At 35.9% G+C, this 21,638-nt stretch overlaps 1 protein-coding gene across 1 annotated transcript in view; it reads right to left on the bottom strand.

Annotated features, from left to right (window-relative positions):
* Nucleotides 1–11,097: 11,097 nt before the first annotated feature.
* Nucleotides 11,098–21,638, bottom strand: part of Hey2 (hes related family bHLH transcription factor with YRPW motif 2) — a 34,746-nt gene continuing 24,205 nt past the window's right edge. The window contains exons 3-7 of the mRNA XM_015500943.2: nt 21,492–21,638; nt 19,629–19,707; nt 19,415–19,498; nt 16,900–16,981; nt 11,098–13,192 (exon numbers count right to left, since the gene is read on the bottom strand). The exon at nt 21,492–21,638 is cut by the window's right edge and continues 2 nt beyond it. Of these exons, the coding sequence (XP_015356429.1) occupies nt 12,507–13,192; nt 16,900–16,981; nt 19,415–19,498; nt 19,629–19,707; nt 21,492–21,574 (1,014 nt within the window). The 5' untranslated portion in view covers nt 21,575–21,638 and the 3' untranslated portion in view covers nt 11,098–12,506. The remainder of the gene's footprint in view (nt 13,193–16,899; nt 16,982–19,414; nt 19,499–19,628; nt 19,708–21,491) is intronic.

The raw sequence follows: 21,638 nt of genomic DNA, 5'->3' as shown, positions 1-21,638 counted from the left end.
GAGTCAAAGAAGCTTCTTGCCTTGGAAATATTTAATTAGGGGTTTCCAGGGTTTTTGTTGTTGTTTGTTTTTATTTTTTGTTTTTAGGTTTTAGTTAGTATCTTTCTCATTGTCTAGAATATTACATTCAATTTTGTGTTTACAAATAAGGGGGAAATGCTGAAGAACTGTTTGCAGAAATATTCTGGGTATGAAGAGGTTCTTTTAAAGCAAAAAACAAACAACAACAACAACAAACCCAGGAATTATTTAATATGCACTAAAAATTTTGCTGTATAGGAAAAGTACTTTCCTGGATTTGTCCAATTACTTTATTTTAAATATAAAATCATCATTCACCCAGGATTGGCTTACTAAACTAGATGATGATTTGAGCTGAGAAATACTAAAAATTTGAAGGATGACTGAGAATACTGAGGGGTGGGTAATTTTCATGGACTTTTAATAATGAAATAAGAAACCAAAAAAAATAAGATTAGGGCTGTTTTTGAAAACAATCATATTTAGTTTGAGTACCACATAATGCTATTTTATGTGAATAACAGCTCTGTATTTTCACCGAGAAAAGAGCAAGTGGAAATAGAGTTAAACTTAGTCATTCTGAAAGATGTCTGACACTTATTGAACTCCTTTATTTGCTGAACATTCCATTAAGTGTTTTATCCATGATGAAGACATGATGATCTGTAAAAATGTTTCCATCCCTTTTGCATATTTTTAATTAATTTTAAAATATCATTTCCATATCTCTAGTTAATTATTATTTTGAATTAAATTGTTATTTTTGTCTTCCTACTATAATGAGAAGGCTATAGAAAAATATTTCTAGCCAGGCATGGTGGTGTACCCCTATAATCCTAGAGGGTTGGGAGGCTGAGGCAGGAGGATCACGAGTTCAAAACCAGCCTCAGCAATTTGGTGAGGTGCTAAGCAACTCAGTGAGACCCTATCTATAAATAAAATACAAAATAGATAGGGCTGGGGATGTGGCTCAGTCTGGAGTGCCCTTGAGTTCAATCCCCAGTATCAAAAAAAAAAAAAAAGAAAGAAAGAAAAATATTTCTACATTAGGAAACCAATTTTAATTTAAACCATGGACCTAAATGATCAATTAGCTTTTATCCTGATTATCATATTCTCTGAATTTTTATAATATGTATACTATATAGTATTTATATAATCTGCTTCTGTTTTGTATAAGTTGTGCTTTTGTATGCTTCCTGAGGCTAGAGTTCATATTTATACTCATGTGTTGCAAAGTGATGATCCTACAATTGGTGGTCACATTTTTTTGTCTTGATAATTATTATGATTCCCCCAAAGTGATAAAACTACAGAAAAGGCAAGAGCTCATTGGCAGAGAGCTCTGTCTATGTTGTATTCATCTTTATGTCCTTCAGGCTACGTTTGTACTTGGCATATGGGAGTGAGTCAAATGACTCCTGAGTAAATAAATGAGAGAATGAGGCAAAAAGCTTGAACTTGAACTTGTCAGAAAAAAAACAAAACAAAACAAACAAAAAAAAACCAAGAGTGATTGATAGAATCTTTGAAAACAGGATCAATCTTTCCTGACCAAGGAAATACAGATGAAGATAACAAAAGAGATTCTGTTTATACCCTTCAAAGTGGCAAAAATGGAAGAATCTGAAAATATCAGGGGTTGGCAAGAATGTAGAACGATTAAAAATCATATACATTAAGGGTGGGAGTATAAATTGGTGTAATAAAATAAATTTAGAGAACACTTGGTATTATCTAATAAAGTCAAATGTTCCCATACCTGCAGCTCAGTCCTTAGGAAATACCTACATGTGTGCACCAGGATGTGTGGTCAATATTGTTCACAGTAGCTCCATCCATAAAGGGTCCCAAATGGAAACAATCTAAATGTCCATCAAGAGTAGTGTGGCTAAATATATTGCATACAGTCATACAATGAAATACAGCAAAGTAGAAAATAATGTATGGATTCCTCCTGAATCTCAGGGAAATAATATTTAACTTAAAAAGCAAGTCAAATAAAGTATGATCCTATTTATATGAAGTTTTAGAATGCCAAATGGCAAATGTTGTTTATTGGAATATACGTAGATATACACTAAATAGAAGCAGGTCAGTGGTTATTCCTAAAGAATAGAGAAGATGGAGAAAAGATTTGAGAAAAAGCACAGAGGGATATTTGAAAGTACTGGCAGTGCTAAATTGGGTGGTAGGCTCATGTGTCCATTTTCATTTAAGTATTTATACCTTACATATATGTTAATCTTCTGAACAACTGATATTTAATTAAGATAAAAAATAAAAAGGAATAAATTATAATGTTTGAGCTAACTTTTTGGAATAACATCATATAAGAAATACTTAATTGAGCAAAGTTCCACTCCCCTATATAACAATCGTTTATAATGAGGCTTTTTCTGCAGAAAGTTCCAGGGAGGTTGAAAATGGCAAGTGTGAAAGTAAACCACAAGGTGGCAACCTCGTCTCATATGTCTTGTCCTGATTCCTTAATCTAAGTAACCTGGGATATGTTGGTTATGGTTACAATCTGGAGTTTATTGTGTCCATAGGAAATAGCAGATTTTTTTCTTTTAGTTTTTTTTCTTCTCATTTCATTAATTGTGCTTTATTTTATTTGGATATACTGTGCTATCAAATTAAGGTTTGGGGGAAGCCATTGAAATAAATTCAGTGCAATGAATATGTTAGTCCAGTATGTGACATTCCCTCAATTTTCTCTCAGTAAGTCATGCATTCATGTATTTATTCATTTAGCCAATGTTCACACATATTTGTTGAGTTTCTTTCCTGTAGCAGACAAAGAGCACAGAGGTCCTGAGACTCGATGGTGAACAAAAACATTGTCATTATCATTTGCTTTCAGTGTAGTGGTAGAGACAGTCATCATAGAATCACAAATTCAAACTGCAACTGACATTTTTTTTTTCATTCTCCCTCTTTTTTAAAATTTATATATGACAGCAGAATGCATTACAATTTTTATTACACACATAGAGCACAATTGTTCATATCTCTGGTTGTATACAAAGTACATTCACACCAATTCGTGTCTTCATACATGTATGTTGGGTAATAATGATTATCACATTCCACTATCATTTCTAAGCCCATGGCCCCTCTCTTCCCTTCCAACTCCTCTGCCCTAACTAGAGTTCGTCTATTCCTCCCATGCTCCCTCTCCCTACTCCACTATGAATCAGCCTCCTTATATCAAAGAAAACATTCAACATTTGGTTTTTTGGGATTGGCTAACTTTGCTTAGCATTATCTTCTCTAACTCCATCCATTTACCTGCAAATGCCATGATTTTATTCTCTTTTATTGCTGAGTAATATTCCATTGTATATACATGCCACATTTTTAATCCATTCATCTGCTGAAGGGCATCTAGGTTGGTTCCAGAGTTTAACTATTGTGAATTGTGCTGCTATAAACATTGATGTGGCTGTGTCCCTGTAGTATGCTGTTTTTAAGTCCTTTGTGTATAGACCAAGGAGAGGGATAACTGGGTCAAATGATGATTCCATTCCCAATTTTCCAAGAAATCTCCATACAGCTTTCCACATTGGCTGCACCATTTTGCAGTCCCACCAGCAGTGTATGAGTGTGCCTTTTCGACCACATCCTTGCCAACAGTTATTGTTGTTTGTCTTCATAATAGCTGCCATTCTGACTGGAGTGAGATGAAGTCTTAGAGTGGTTTTGATTTGCGTTTCTCTAATTGCTAGCAGTGATGAAAATTTTTTCATATATTTGTTGATTGATTGTATATCATCTTCTGAGAAGTGTCTGTTCAGGTCCTTGGCCCATTTATTGATTAGGTTATTTGTTTTTTGGTGTTTAACTTTTTGAGTTCTTTATATACCTTAGAGTGCTTTATCTGATGTGTGAGGTGTAAAGATTTGCTCCCAAGATGTAGGCTCTCTATTCAACTTACAGATTGTTTCTTTTGCTGAGAAGAAACTTTTTAGTTTGGGTCCATCCCATTTATTGATTCTTGATTTTATTTCTTGTGCCAAAGGAGTCTTATTAAGGAAGTTGGGCCTAATCCCATGTGATGAAGATTAGAGCCTACTTTTTCTTCTATTAGACACAGGGTCTCTGGTTTTATTCCTAGGTCCTTGATCCATTTTGAGTTGAGTTTGTGCATGGTGAGAGACAGGCATTTAATTTCATTTTGTTGCATATGGATTTCCAGTTTTCTCAGCAACATTTGTTGAAGAGGCCATCTTTTCTTCAATGCATGTTTTTGGCACCTTTGTCTAATATAAGATAATTGTAATTTTGTGGGTTAGTCTCTATGTCCTCTAATCTGTACCATTGGTCTACCAGTCTGTTTTGGTGCCAATACTATGCTGTTTTTGTTACTATTGCTCTGTAGTATAGTTTAAGGTCTGATATAGTGATGCCACCTGCTTCACTCTTTCTCTAAGGATTGCTTTAGCTATTCTGGGTCTCTTATTTTTCCAGATGAATTTCATGATTGCTTTTTCTATTTCTATGAGGAATGTCATAGAAAGAGGGCTAGATAGCAAGTCAGAGATAGCAGAGAGAGGAAGACGCAAGGAACCCATCTTTCATGGCTTTGTAATATGAGGTTGAGAATTTTGTCTTTATACCAAGAGCACTTGGGCAGCCACAGAAAGAAGGATGCAGAGCAGCCCAAAGCTACATAGAAGCACAGGGAAGCCAATAGTTTCTATCAATTCTGCCCTAAGTGATGGATAGTAGCACCATTGCATTAACCTGTGTGTGATTAGTTTTTGATAGTACATTATTTAAAAATAGCAGTATAATTTCACTATCAGCAATATTCATTAAAGATTTTTTTTTTTAACAAACATGATCCTGGTAGCATTTATTTGAATCAGACTAACAACCATTACTTTTGAAAACAGGAAACATAAACTATAAAAGATAAGAAAGAAGATGTTTATTTTATGCTCACACTGTCTCAGAAAGAACCATAAGTTGGAATTTAGGAGAACTGGTTCATGTGACTGTGGGAAAGATTATCTATTTGGGGGACTTCAGTTTTTTGAATCTGCAAGATGAAGCACTAGTAGTTTATGTTAACTCTGGAGTTCTGTGAATCTCAATTTTTTTCATGGAAAATATGTATATTTCATGTCAAGAGAATAGATGTTGGACGACTGTCTTGGTATGTATTTAAATAAATATTTGTGAGTGGAGAAGTAGAGGTTGTATGTAAGACCTAATGAGACTTACTTTGGATCTTAAGACATTTAATAAACTTAATTTGAATAAGTTGTAATCCTACTTATTGGTAGTATACTATGTGCCAGGTCTTATGAACCTATCTCACTTAATGCTCAGAAAATCCCTATGAGATAGATGATTTAAAAAGTACATTTTACTAAAAAGTAAAACAAAGCCTACATGCACACATTCAGTAATTTGTTCAAAGTCACACAGTTAATGTATCTACAGATGTTTTCAGATCTGTCTGATTTCAGGATCTTTTAATTTTTTTACTAGTTACTACACTCTTTGAGAAGTGTTTTTTTAATGACATAAATACTGAATAGAGACAAGTTTACTAGAATTAGAATATGGATTTCACTTTTTTTTTCACGTCAATCTGTTGAATTCAAATGCCAAGAATTTTGATAAGCTCTCAATATTAAAAAAAAAACTGCTCAATAGACTTGATTTAAGTAACTAAACATGCATTTCCCTCAATATGGCCATGAATTCACCACATCTTTGCCATAATGTGTCTTACCAGAAGAGATTACATGTACACAATTTCGACTCCACATCTATATATTTATAAAGAACAGTTAAAAATTAACTTTCACCACTTGTGTCATCATGTCATATCTTGAAGGCAATTTGTGATTTTTTTTTCCACCTTTCTTCTCAAACTATCCACACCCAGAGCAACAAGGCTTCCTACTGAATATTGGCATTTGAGAGTGGCTAAAAGCATTTATACTGAATTTTTGGTGCTGTGTTGTTTTGATTCCTCTTGGGAATATTTGTGGTTTTGAGAGCCACATCAAAGGAGTAGCTCTGGGGTGAGAACTGGTCAACATGGGCCAGATAAGTCATGGTTTTAGTGCCAAGAATTGTTCCCATGACAGTCATGGAGAGATGGCACATTGTGTTTCAAGTCTGTTTTCTTGGGTCAGCACACAAGGCTTTATTCTGTTCAATGATTCAGCACTGATGGACTCACGATATCTTTTGCTGGGCTGTGTGGCCCATCAATCCTTCTTTCAGTTACAGTAAAGGATGTGTGTCACCGTAGGCTATCATGCCCATGAACTTTATTACCATGCTGCACTGAGGTTCTGATAATATTACCAAACCTGACCATTTGAACTATTCTGTTTATATTTTGACTGGCAGAAAGATGTCAACATCATAAAATAAATCTAATAGTGGTTGCTTGTCAGACAAAAGTATTAATTGACTTAGTTCCCATTTAGGGGTGGTTTGTGGTTGTGACAGAGAAACACATTTTGGTGAGAGTAAAACATGGTCTGCATGCTTCTATGTTTTGCTATCATGACTGTAAATACATCTCTGTCATCTGCCAGATTCTCAAAGAAGTCTACTAAAAGTAGCTGGCCAGGGGCTAGGGATATACCTCAGTTGGTAGAACGCTTGCCTAGCATGCACAAGGCCCTGGATTCTAATCCCATAATCACCTTAAAAAAAAAAGTAGCTGGCCAGGACAGACTGGCCAGGATAAAGGCCTTCTTTAACAACCTGGTCAGGACAAAGTCTACAGAAAGACCCCATGAGACACATTGCTTGGTTAAAAAGAAAGAAACAAACAAACCTCTTAAGGTTCTCTGTAATTAGGGAAAAGAGTTTTTAAAAAGTGCTGAAAGATCTAGGATTATTATATGGTAAATAATATCCTGCTTGATAATTTATAATCAAGAAAAAAGGGGTTAACTCAAGACACTCGGTTGTTCATAGGAGTGTATGAGTAATTATAAATTTATCACCTTTATACAAGTGAAACATTCAGAATAATAGTCATTCTTTCCAAAATACATTTTCTTTCCCATGAGAAAAAAATGAATTTGTTTTCATAATAAGGAAAACACAAAGCCATTACATGCAAACATGATGGAAAAAATTTTAAGAATCCCCCTGCTCAACTTATTCAACCTCTTTACATTCTTTAAAAAGCCCATAATATATTTTATTACTCACAAGTATCATTTGATATGAAATAATCTCGTTGCTCTCACAAACTGACAGACTGACAACGGAGGTCAAACAAACCTAAAATTTAGTTTATAGAAGGCTGATATCTGAGAAGCATGTAAAAATGTCTCTGGGACTAAGATTAAAATATAAATATAATATAATATAATGTAATATAATATAATATAATATAATATATATTCTTAATGGCTATAGAAAACATTTTTAATTATAGGCTAAAGAGTTTAGGTTAATTTAAACCCTAATAATGAGAATTGCTTAAAAGTGAGGTTACTGGGCAGCTCAGTATAGATCAAATAAAAAAATGTTGTTTGATGACATGATAGACCTGAAATGTTTAAAATTCAGAATAATCCATCATTAAAAACAACAACAACAACAAAAAACCCAACCAAAAAATTCTTTTATGTTCAATGGAAGAATAGGGACTAAACCCCCCCCCCAAGCCCACCAACTCATTTTTCTTCCTGCTTTGTCTTAGTTCCTCAACATTTTGCCTCACCTTTGTCAACCACATTGAGTGAGACTATAGAATATTATCTGGTAGACTTTACAGAGCTCTGGTAAATTCACTGATGGAGATAAGATAGGTATAACCTGCTTGGAGTTTAAACTAGAGAACTGCCCAAAGAATCTTCCTTTTGTGTTGTATTATAGAATAAAGTGGAATTTCTTACTTTTCCATCCTTTCACATACTGAAGAGGTGAGATGCTGGTGTTTATGTTAATATTACAGATACATTCACCCTTGCCATCAGTCCAAAGGGATTGCACACAGGTTGGAATCCTAGGGTTCCAAAACCTTGGGTCAAAAGCCACAGCCTACAGGCCAAAAGTATGGGCTGAAGAGTCAAACAGGCCTAAGTTCAGTCATAGTTCCACCTGCTAGATAGGATGGGTAATTAACGTCTTGTTTTCCAATTCCTAATATACAAATAAGTATATTATTACCTACTTTATAGGAAAGTCATGAGTTTAAATGAGGAAATAGATTTCAAACACTCAGCATGAGGCTTAACATAGAAAACCACCACATAATTTTGGCAGTAGTACCACAGCTGATTTTCTTTCTTAGCCATGTCTTACAGAGGGTGCTGGTTCCCACAGCAGAGGATCTGACCAGCCTTATTCTTTTCTTTTCCTTTGAAGTAAGAAGTGAGGGGACCTTGGTGCCTACACAACCACTTCCCATATGCTCTGGCCCCTCGCACCAGATTGTGTAAGCTCAGGGGCTTTTCTTCTTTTTAATATCTGCCATCGAAGTTCAAAGACTTGTCTTTCCAAAGAATATCAGCTATATTCACAGTTTATGAGGTCATGTTTGCTGCAATGCTTTGTTGTAGTTGCTAAAATATTCACCACCCTAGTCATTGCTTAGATCTTAAAAGAATTATAAGAGGAAGCCAAACCCCACTCCAGTAAAACTCAGAATAAAAGTGGTCCCACTGGGCATCTAAAACCTGAAAAACTAAAACAAAACAAACAAACAAACAAAACTACCCTTAGATTACTAAGCATACAAAGTCAATGTAGATTCTTTAACTTCACCAGGACCCTGTCCTAATGACATATTTTAAAGGTAAGCTAAACTAGCCAAATTTTAATCCATGAATACCTCTAGCCATGGATTTCTAAAATTGCATTCATTCATCATCAGTATGTTAATATATTGCTTCAAATCTAAGGTGCATTCTTTTTCATTTTTACATGCTGCTAATTAGACTATTTTATGATCAATGTATAAAGTTATGTTGCAGCTCTTTTTCCTTAAAACTTGAAGTTAGGCCAGTAGGATATCTTGCAACTGATAACATCTTAAACATACAAGAATATGGAATTCTAACATCACATTGCTCTGTGATGATGTCATCTAAGATGATTACTTGTACTTTATGATAACTTTATGATGAATAAAAAGAACAAGTCAAATACATAAGATAAAAAAGCATTCATTATTGCTAATACCTTTGCACACGTGGAAATGAGAGCCATAGATTTAGTTAATACTTGGATTTTTGTTGTTAATATTACTTTTTAAATCCCTCATATTTCTTCAAATATTCTAGGAAATATCTTATTTGTTTTAGCAAAAGTTCTCAAGAAAAACAAAAAGCCCTCCCCACCAGTTCCCAGAAACCCCGTTTTCCCTCTCAACCATGCCTCCTTCTTTTCAGTGTCCCTGCAAATATCTAGGGCAGCAACATACCTACCTGTCACTGTTAAATGTAGGATTGTACTTTCATATGCTCAAAGATTATCTTAAGGTACACTGACTACACACTACTCAAAACCTGACACATACTGCACAGTGCTGGGTAAACAACAGTTACTCAATAAATACCTTCTGACTTACTGATGTGAAATCCAGAACTGTGTTCTAGTTGGGCATACATAAAGCTATTAAAGGAAGGAGAACTCAAATTCCCCAAACTGCTGCCTTTTCTTTTTATCTAACTAAAATCTCTATGAGTTAATTTTGAGATCCACTTTTACACAAATAAAGGTCACCAATAAATCAAACCATAAAAGTTCTTTTTTTCCCCTGAAACCAGTTGATAGGGCATAATCCCTTTTTAATTTTGGTTACATACATGAAAATTACCATACTTAAAAGTGGTACACCTCTTCACAGCACACTTGAATGAAAGATGGTAAACTCAATGATCTGGTTAATATAAATAATGAAATGTGATTTAAAAGCTAATGACATGAAACACTCATCATGGACCAATTAATTTGAAGCTACTGAAATTACTGACAGATTATTTTAAGGAACACTGACTTATCAACTATGAGGCAAGTTGGTTTGCAAACATTTAATCCATTAAACTGAAAAATAATAAACCATATTTTATAACTGGGGAGGAAATAATGTAGCAGGATAAATGAGGGAAGGAGTAGGAAAGGGGATTTATCTTAAAATATTTATTTCCAATTTTAAAAAGTTCTTGATCTTTAAAGCAGTTTGCGTTTGAAAAAAGGAAAAACTGTTCTCTAAATGCTGTCATTACTCCAAGCACAGAACTGATTTTAAGATCTTAAAATAAAAATTACTTAATATGACTATTATTCATACATCATGATTAAAAAACAAACTTCAGAGCTGGGAATGTAGCTCAGTGGTAGAGTGCTTGCCTAGCATGCACGAGGCCCTAGGTATCACAAAAAAGAAAAATAGCCCCAAACTACCTACTTTCATCAAAACTATCTGAAGGCATCAGAACTACAGGGTTATAGACAGGAGGAATAAGATGATTTGCAACTATCTCTTTTTAACCACTTATGGACAGAAAAATAACTCTCCTTCTTTTTACTTTGAGCATATTGATATACATAAGAAGAATTTTTTTTTCTTTCTTTTCATCTTTTTGGTCCAATGGCTTCAGGAACTTTATATCTTATTTTAGATATAAAGATCTTATTTTATATCTCTTCACCAGAGGGGACAATGCCCACAACAGATCCATATCAACAAAATAAATGTTCTGGATGCATGCATATGCCTATTATGCAGTTAGGTGATGTTTACAGACACTTTACAAATATTTTTGAGTTACAAAATGCATTACACATTCTAGATCATTATCCATATGAGGTATTCTCACATTTGGAAGTATTGAATTTGCACTTTACCAAGAATTATGGTTAATACTAAATGGCAAAGGAAAATAAACACTTCTTGCCTCCAAATGTCTCCTCTGCCTATGTTTAATTGACTTATAAACTCATATAAATGCTATTTCAAGTGAGCTGTGAATTATACCAAATGATTTTGAAATATATATAGAAAAGCCATGTAAAGGAAGGCCTCACTTGAAATTCACATCAACTTTCCATCTGAAAATCAAATCATCCACATAAAAATAGTCAAAAAGAACTTCATTTAATTAGTGAAATGTAGACTTTTGCATAGAAAGAGGTTACAAAGTAATGAGAAAAAGACTAGGTACAGTAATTTTAAAACAAATATTTAAAAGTATTTTTGCATAATGTTTAACATTTTCATAATGTTTATTGCTTTCTCCACACAGCAGAGAAATGAAGTGCATAATACATGCTGTGTTTTTATCTTTCAAATATAAAAATCTCACGTGCTCAATTTCAATGTATTAAGAGATTATTTTGCCATTAAGCAAAAATCTAAAAAACAAAACAGCATTATGTAGTACTAGTCTAGGCATGGGCAAAAATAATTTATGTACATCCCATTGCATACATTCATCTTGATTTGGGATCAAATGTGATCACTAACTTGAGCAAGAATATTTTAAAACTGTGGTTTTTCTCTTCCCAATGTTCTCTCCTTTTCTCATCACCTCCAGAAATACATCTCCCCAAAAGGTGACAAGATCAGATGTTACATGTTATGTGGAGAAAATGAAGAGGATAAATATATAAAAATAGTCCAAATGAAACTGAATAAATTAATCCAAAGTCTTGCAAATTGGAGTGTTTCCAAGTTGGCATGAATTGGCCTCTGGTGGGCACACAGTAGGCAATTGCTTCTAGATGCACTATATAAATGTAAGGTTTATATAAAGAAGCACCGTATTTTGAACCATCTAAAAAAAATGCCTGGGGGCTTGCAGGCAGAGCAGAAATGCTTGTTAATCTGGGTTCTGATGGAATAATTGTTTCTACCAATTCAATGCTAAATGTTACTGCTTGGCAAGTCTGTACAAAGAAAGCAAACTAAGATCAAACTAGGTCTTTCAACTTGAAAATAATTTTCAGCAATCTTTTTGACCAATAAAAACTGTTGGTTTCAACAGAATATTCTGGCATTGTCTGCAGCCTAATGCAAGACTTCTGTTCCTTTCCTTTCTTAACCTAATGCCTACACTCTTCTTGTGCAATGTTGCATGTTCAGAAGAAAACCTTCCTTAGCTCAGGCACTTATGAAAGATGGATTTCTTTTCCCCATCTAGGTTCCAGAGAATTCAGTCATGACATTTTGCTTCCCCAATTCGGTTGTGCAGATGCACATGTAACTGAATGTTACAGTCCATGTATTTTTCAGGAAACTTTTAATGGAAACAAGCGTTGAGTTTTCAAAAGTTGCTGATGTCGGTTCGGTTACCAAGCTGCCTTAAACAAAAAAAGAAAAAAAGATAATACCACATTTCCACTCGTGAGGTTTGTGTCTCAAATAGCTTTATTGTTCCTTTGTGGATCTGTAGGTATCTGTATGGCTACCTTCATGGTGCAGAGGTTTTAAGCCGACTCTGAAATGAAGAACATTCAATTACAATTGCAAGAAGTTCAAGCATAACTTAAAAAGCTCCAACTTCTGTCCCCCAGGGTCGGTAAGGTTTACTGTTTGTTCCGCTGCTTGTCTGCTGGGGACTGGATGTGGCTGACACTGATAAGGGTGGGCTGATTGCTGTTGCTGCTGCCACTGCTGCAGCTGCATTTGGGGGGAGCATGGGAAATGCTCCCGCGAAGGACAGAGGGAAGCTGTGTGCAGCTGCAGTGGCTGCTGCAGCTGCGGCATGGACGGTAGCTGAAAGGGACAAGAGAGAGGTGGAGAGAGGTGGCACACAAGGGGCAACGCTGCCAGTTGATGGCATTCGAAGGGCAGAATCTGCATGGGCAAATGTGGCCGTGAGGAGGGCAGAGCCATGGGCAGGAGGCACTTCTGAAGTTGTAGAGAGGCGACAAGGTGTTGACTCCGAGGCATGGAGTCCGTTGGGTTGGAGCAAGGCCGCAGGAAGATGGTGGAAGGCTGCTGCCCAGTGATGTGGATGAAGGGAGTGATGGTGATGGGCCATTGAGGATGTCATTGCGGCTGCCTCCCGCTGGGAGGCGCAAGTGCTGAGATGAGATACGAGGCGCACGCGTAGTGGATCTGAGGAGTCCAGGCCTTCTACAGAGCTTAGGTATCTGGCCACTTCTGTCAGGCACTCTCGGAATCCAATACTCATGAAGTCCATGGCAAGGGCATGGGCGTCAAAGTAGCCTAAAAACCGGTTTGAGGAGAGTGGGGTGGGGGTGGGGAGATGGAAAGATAAGGAGGAGCAAAATGAGATTACATGAGTCCTACTGTGCCCTTAGGATATTTAAGTAGAAAGATAATCTTTTCTGAAAATATTGCCAGTTATTTATAGTTTTAATTTCTGTAGAAGAAAGTATGCTTTCAAACTTGCATGTGTGACAGCACTGGTAATGTGTCACAGTTGTTCTTGCAAGTAAATATTGGGGGGGGGGATTAATAATGTCCCTGTTTCAAATCTTCCAGGAAAAAAAAAAAGAAAAAAAAAAAGAAAAAAGGTGTCTCTTCTTTAGCATTGTGAGATAAGGACATTCCCCAGTAAACTTTTTCATGGAAATAGAAAAGGCTTCTAAAAGGCTTCTCTCCTCTGTCCCAAGTGTTAGAAATTACAGGGCTTATCTGAAACATCTGTAAAATGCAAATTAGCAGTTTGAGGACTTTCTGTAGATATGTGCTACAATTTCACTAATTCATAAGTACTTTTTGACTCACACTTTTTTTAATCAACAAAGTGAATACATCATTATTTTGTATGAATTGAATGAAAACAAAATGAGGTGGTTTTTTTTTAGTTGGTTGCTAATTTGAAGATCTGATTTTTCTGTCAGATAATGCAAGGGTGTTCTAGTAAAATGAGATTACTATTGTATAATCTTTGTTTTTCTGAAGTTCAAATATGTATCTCCTTTGTTGGTTATTTGACTTTTATGTGGCATCTGCCCAAGGGAAAAATGTGTATTAATTGTATCTGTGTATATGCCCCAACAACCCACATCTGTAGGTTATTACCATAAAAATAGCTAAAGTTGGGCCTTTTATAAGTCTTCTTTTATCCAGAGATAATTCATTATAGGAAATGGTGATTTCTAATTGTTATAGTGCCAATTAAGGGCATGATAATAGATACTTTTGGGGGGGGGGAATGGCACCTTCTTTGATCACCAGTCTGTCCAAATATATCCTTTTCTGATTCTTTCTAATTTGCAATTTCTTCTTAAGTAATTTTCTAATTAGAAGTTTACTGTACTCACATTTTGGATGTATGTATACATGAATGAGAAATAAGATCAATTTCATCTAAGGCATTTACTATATTATCTTTTGTAAAGCTAGAATTCCAATAGAAACCTGGAAGTCTTAAAAAAGATGTTTGGGGCAAATGTATTCACCGTTAAAACAGAAACAATAGCACAATGCTTATACAAGAGAATATCATGGAATGTGGAAGATGGGCAGCAAAACTAGCTATCATCCCAAGACCTTGGCACAGCTAATCAACAAAGCCTCTGGGGTTAGAGGAGAAGCTCCTAATGTGTCCATGAAAAGATTTCACATTTCAGTTCTGAGGGTTCTCTGCAGGGCTTTGCAGTCTTTTGATTTCCATGAGGAGGAGGAGGAAGGTAATGATTAGAGTCTGGAAACCCAAAAAGATTTAGAAATTTAAGTGACTCTACCAAATCTTCTCTAGAACTACCACATTATCAAGATGGTCTATAAAGAATGAACTAACAGATTTGAAACTCCAGGAGCTTCTGAGAAATTTTATTTGTGGTCACGAAGTAAGTGACATTTGTGGTTTGCCAGCTAAATTGCTGTATATGGCTGAGTCTTTTGTTGCATCCTACAAAATACAAACTATTTAATTCCTATCCTGTTGTTGAATGCAAGAGAGAAACGATGATGAGTAGCTGTCTCTTGTGAATGGATCTCGGGCCAACATAGCACACGTGTCCATAACCATGCTCTGTGCCAGCATGATTCTATGGACTTTAAGTCTTGAAGTGCATTTACTCACAACAACCCTGTAACATGGACAACCATCTTCATTTTACAGATGATGAAATTGAGGTTAAGCAAGGGTTAGTAATTTATCCCAGGTCACAGAGCTAACAAACGGTCAAGCCAGGAGTTAGGAAGAGACAACCAAGTTAGAGTCTATGCTCTTTACCCTGACATTCTGAGATAGCTGGGAGTCTTTAATTATGCAAGACCAAACTGCCAGTCCCCCTTCTTTAAGACCCACATATTCTCCTGTTCTATGACCTTTCTAATGACCCAGCAGTCAGGAGATTTGCATGATGCCTACTTGGAAATATCTGCTCATAAACTATTCCAGGATGAATTTTAGGACTGTTCAGGTAGCCAAGAATAGCAACCAAGATGGAACTCAGTTTTTATTATGAAGCCAAAGAACAATATTACTCTTTAGAAGTACAACTCATGCCAAATATTTGAAACCCTGATAACATTTCAATGCCAAGGGAAGGAGAGCAATCACACTTCTTCTGTACCATCACTAGCTCAATCAGTCTCAACATTCTGAGACCTTAGGTGTGGAAACATCCAAGATGCTGGAGAGGTCTTTGGAGTTCATCTTGCTAACGGAAGCCTCAAAGAGCAGCAGATTACTTCTGTGGAAGTCAAAGGCAAGGCAGTGGCCAAGCTAGGCTGGATCACTAGCTTTCTATGATTTAACTCACTTCTCTTCTTTATATTACAAGTAACGTTTGTATCCAACATTACTCTATTTTCATTTGGGATGGCTTCTTGGGAAGGTATAACCTGGATAAGCCATAATGTGTGAACTTAATAATCACTCTGTACTTCACACAGGTAAAAGATGGTTAAAGGCAGGGTAGATAATCTACTAGTTCTCCGACTGGTAAAAAGTCATTTCCCTCCAATGACTTGCTCTGCCCTGATTGAGAAATAATAGCTATTAGTAGAAGGCTAATGCTGAGCCCAGGAGGCCTCCAATATTTAGTTTAACACTTAACTCCTTATAGTACCCTCTCTCTATTCAGTGGTTAAATATATTGAATAACACTCTTGGATGAGATGAATAACAAAGGCTTCCAAAGAATGAAAAAGCTACAAACAAGCAAAATCAAAGCTGTCATCCATCAAGTGATATTTGGGGAAGGGGATAATGAAATCTGAATGATATTGTAGCTTTTACTATTTTTAGCCTGAGATACTACTGATCCTTCTCTGATCCCTTGAAAATTCCTTCCTAAGGTACTGTCTAGTACAGAGAATCTCTCTCTAGGGAACTGGGCCCAGAGGAGACTCCTGTCTGCTCAAGAATGAGTCGACTTTGTTCATAATTTCTAATATAGACATTTCCTAACTGCACTTCAAATGTTTTGTTTAGTTTAAAGCCAAGACCAACTAAACTCTGAAAACAATAATAAAAATAATTCTAGTTACTTCTTTTACAATTCTTACATGATTTTGAGTTCTGGCCTTGATTTAATGAAGTAAAAAGAAGAAGGAAGAATTAGGAAGAAGAAGAAGAACAAGAAAGAAGGATTGCTTCTAACCTCCTGTTTATATTTGGATGTTTGTGTGTTTGTTTTGTCTTTCTGTACAGATTCCAGCATGCGCTTCTTAAATCCCAAACAAATCTCTGACCAGGCTGCTGTGAATGAAGCTTTACTCCCACAGTATTATGAAAGCAAACACAAGCCCAGGGTCAAGTGCTTCTTTTGTTACAGAAGTTCTTTCCCACGAGTTCAATCCTGCCATTAGCATTGATTTCCATGGCTTTAATCTGGGGCCGCCTATCTCAGCTTGTTAAAGAACTGTTCAGCTATGACTTCCTTACAATATTAGAGGGGAAAGATGAAAAGAGAAAGGTAGAAAGGGAATAAAAAACAAAGCCACCAACTTACCTTTACCCCCTGTTGCCTGAAGCATCTTCAAATGATCCACTGTCATTTGCAATATTTCAGCTTTTTCTAACTTTGCAGATCCCTTCATTAAAAAAAAAAAAAAAAGTCTCCTAAGTCTTTCAGAAATTAACTTGGATCATTATAGATGGAATTTAGTTTTATAGTTTCAATTTTCCCTCTCACTAGAAAATTCTAAATATATTATCTTCATAGGGAAATCTGAATTCTTTCCAAACTTTACAGGGAAACACCTAATAATAGGCACTTGTCATTTTAACTTTTAAAGACCAAAAGAAGACATCAAATAAATGATTTTTAATCATAATTATATTCCTAAGATCACTCCAAAAATGTATTAAAATTGCAAAAATGTCAAACTTTGTGTTTCATTTCTACCTTGGTTAATATTATATTTTATTAGAAAGCATTCAATATTCATATAATGATGGAATATAGATGAGTTGAATACCAACTCTGGAATATAAGGGGACAGGATTTTAGCAAATTATTGTTAAAAGTAGATGAGTCAAAAATAGAAAATAGCTCAGTGGAAGAGTGTTTGCCCAGCATACATGAGGCACTAGATTCGATCCTCAGTACCACATAATAATAAACAAATAAAATAAAGGCATTCTGTCCATCTACAACTACAAAATTAAAAAAAAAAAACAGAAAATTCTGATAAAGCCTTAAGGTGATTCATAAAGACCACCAGTAAGCAGAACCAAGAAAAAAAAAAAATTAGTTTTTTTTAATCCCTTAATAGTTACCAGCAGGTGTCACTGTGAATTTCATGATCACAAACAAAAAGGAATATTTACAACTTATTTAAGAAGCATAATAAATGTTTAAGGATTTTTAAACCTTTTAAAATAGTTCTTAATAAAACTTGTCTTGCAAATGTATTTTTATGTTCCCCTTTTTAAAATAAGGCAACCCCTGGAAATCAATTGAAATACAAATATACCACCTCAAACTGTCTCAGGGGGCTGTGGGTGGCTTCTAATTTCCTGGAAGAGCTAAATAATTAAACCAATGTGTTTCTCTCTCCCTCTCTCTCTCTCTCTCTCTTTTAAAGCATTCTAAAGTTTATTCCAGGTTTCTATGCTTTATTTGTTTTGTGAAAATTATCAGCACCCAGGACATGGCAAGAGTGTTAGAATTATTTAACTCTAAAGTTTAAATACTCTTCTAATCATATTGTGACAGGGCCAGCTCTCTAGGGTTGGTAGCCAAACCCTGCTAATGGGAAAGCTTATGTTTATGGTAACTAGCTGCCAAACAACTGAGGTTTGTTCTTAAGGTTTGTTTTAAGTCAACTTTTAAGGAGAAAAAAAAATCCAACCAATCAAGGGAGTGGAGGGGCACACCAAACTGACTGTTCCTCATAACTATAGACATTTCAATATTCAAAATTTTAAAAACATTTATTATTGACATTTTAATTTGCAGCCCTTGTCATTGAAAATGCTACTAATCAAACATATAATTTTTGTATTTAAAACAAAAACAGTCTCAGCATATAAATTGGGTGTCTTTCTCTTAAAGATCCATAATCAATAGCATATCATATCCTGTACTTCTGTCAGTGTTCAACTTTTCCATGAAGATGTACAAGGAGTTTCTGTGAAAGTGACCAATAACTAAAAACTGTAGTTTCTGGAAAGTCTCCAAGGACTTTGCTGGCCTTGCTTTAGAATGTTTGTGGATTCATGAAGTAAACAAACAAACAAAAAATGGAATAAACAAACAACTGCTTTCTGGTACCCTACTTGGAATTCAATTGAAAATATTTTCAACAAGGACATATGCCACATCCTTTGAAAGATGCTCTTAGAAATCCGTGCCATTAGCCGCTACAGCCAGAGAAACGTCGCTTTTCTAAACCACAAAGAAAGATTTAAACATTTGGCTTTCTGCTTTTCTAACTGAGTAAAATTGGTTTTTGTAAAAGAATATTTGAACCCTGAAAAGAGGCATTTATGACTAATTTGATTTTTGCCAACTTTCCAAAATGTGCCCCAAATCAAACATCATTCTATTAACCCAGCGATTAAAAATGAAAGCAAGAGGCTTGGTAAAGAAATTGTATTAGTAGTATTATTTAGGAAGTAGAACTAGAAAGTTACTTCCTGGGCTTTATTTTTTTTTTTAATTTAAAAGATTTTTTAGTAGTTTGAGAAAAAATGATATTTCACATATATGTTTTGAAGAATATTACATACAGCACAGTTTTAAACAAAACCACTACTGGTGTTCATAGAAAGAACAGAAGAAAGCATGAACACTGTTACCCTAAAGGGGAAAATAAGCTAAAGAATGGAAATGTTTTTCAACTTCATGATGGATTATGTTTTTAATAGTTTTGCCACAACAAAGCATTTTATTGAAATAGCTGCTCTGTGCCAGATCAGGGCACATACACCATTATTTTAATGAGCTTTAACAAGAAACTCACATTCCCAGATGAGAGAATCAGATTCTTTGGGCTTTGGGGGTGAGGGGGGTAGCTTACTTGTTTTTCAAAAGCAGTTGGCACCAGTCGTCTCAACTCAGATAAACTGTTATTTATCCGATCCCGGCGCCTTTTCTCTATAATCTATCTCAAAGAAAGCAAAACAACAGAAGTTTATGAATACATAAATGATAAAATTACTCATAATGGAAAAACACAACTGTTACATATTAGGCTGGATTACATGAAATAAAAAGAAAAAAAAATCACATACCCCTCTCCTTTTCTTTCTTGCCATAATTTGAGATGTTGTTGTTGGAGAATTCGATCTAATCACAGAACTAGTACTTTGCCTATGAAATAGGAAGAGTATGTCAGGTGCTGCATTAACATAACAATGGTTTCTACTGGGTACTTGTGGCACCCATTAAATATTCAAAGTGTACAATTCATGCCTGTGTTATTTTATTCTTAGTTTTTACTTCCCTTCTAATAGCCTTGCTTTGGGCCCTTCTGTCTCTTTTCAGGCAGGAATTATGCCTTTGAAAGATAATTAATTGGTAATCCAGATGCCAATTCTATTGGTCCTCCCTCCTGTCAGATACACTGAACAAAGTAATATCACTTTCAAAAATAAGGATCATATGAAACAGCACTATCAAATAGTTATCACACATCAAACTGTTGCCCCTAGATGCAAACTTTAAAATGTAGAAAAGTTATTATTATTTCAAAACTTCAATTAGGAGTATCTTACACAGGGGGGAAAAAAACCCCACAAATTTGATGTTCTGCACATTAACATTCCCAAAGAATAACCTAAATTACATATGTAATGACAGCGAAATTAAAGTTAGGCTTAGTACTAGGTAAAGGTTTTACTTTGAAAACGAAACCATAGGTGTCACTCAGCTTTCAAACTAAGCTTAAATCTCCAGAAGCTGCAATCCACCTTGAGTTTACTAATGAAAAGCCATTTTTATGTTAAAAATTAAAATTATTATTTGGTCTCACAACTTTTACACTCCTTTCTAGTTTGTATCTCTTTCTCTTCATAATTCATGAATACTATGCTTCCTTATGGCTCAAATTCCCCAGGTCCTGTTATTTGTTCTCTTTCATTTCAGAAATACTGCACACACCAGGTTCCTATTACCTCACCTTCTCACTTCTGGATCTTATTTCTGAATTAACTAACCCCTTCATTCTCACTCCTTCTCTACTGGTTTCACCTTTCACGTGACATCTTCCGTTTTTTCAGACCTCATTTTTAAAGATGACACAACACTTTAATAAGAAGACACTTTGTAAATGTTTCATGTAAGTATGGTTGCTTTTGCTGATTCCTGACTCTGATTTGTTTAGAATAAGAATGTGGAAAAAAAAAAAAACAGTTTTCCAAAGGCAGGAAGAATTTCATTCTTTGAGTGACAGCTGCAGATAAATAATTAAGGTGCTTCTGGGGATGGCAATTAGAAGCAATTATCATTTGACCTGCCTTGGCTCTAAAATGCCTTGGTAATCTCCCTCTGTCAGAGGAAAGTAGAGGTCTGGCTTCTGTGATCAGAATGCCGATCTTTTCCAGGCTTAAGAACTATCAGTCAAAGAAATGCCAGATTGGAACCTTACATCTGTCACTCACTCGCCTGATAGACCAATCACTCACGGTTAACCTGCACAATTCAAGCTACTTAGGCTTGACATCGTAGATTGTTTTAATTGCTCCAAAACCTAAACCTCTCTAAAAATAAAAAGTTAAATTACTTCTCTTCTCCTGAGCTATTTTGGAACTGCCTCCAAATACAGCTTCAGCGGCGGGGGCATCTCCAGTTGCCCGGACGTGCCTATCCGCGCGCCCAAAGCTGACAGCCTGGGACCCTCCCTCGCCAACGCCTGCACTCTCCGGTTCAGTCGCGTCCTCAGTCCTCTGCCCCACCCCTGGAGAGAAAACCCACAACTCTCGCCCCACCCCAACTTACGCTAAACGAGCGCCCACCACTTGAAGTTTCTCCGGCAAAACTTTATTCTCTCTAGCAGGACGCTGCAGACAGAAGCCTCGGGATTTCCAAGAAACCCTCGTGCCCAAAACTCCCTGACACCCTTTGGCCCTGGCAGCTCGCGCCCAGCGCGCGCTCACCCGGAGTAATTGTTCTCGCTCCCCACGTCGATGGTCTCGTCCATGTCGCTCTCGGAGGTCGTCTCCTCGCAAGGGCGCTTCATCTCGGCAAAGACCGTTCCGGGCGCAGCCCTGCCGGAATCACCGACGCTGAGCGGGGTGCAACAC

The sequence above is a fragment of the Marmota marmota genome, unplaced genomic scaffold, assembly GCF_001458135.2.
Source record: "Marmota marmota marmota unplaced genomic scaffold, marMar, whole genome shotgun sequence".
NCBI classification, from domain to species: Eukaryota; Metazoa; Chordata; class Mammalia; order Rodentia; family Sciuridae; genus Marmota; species Marmota marmota.
This window is presented reverse-complemented; position numbering and strand designations above follow the sequence as displayed.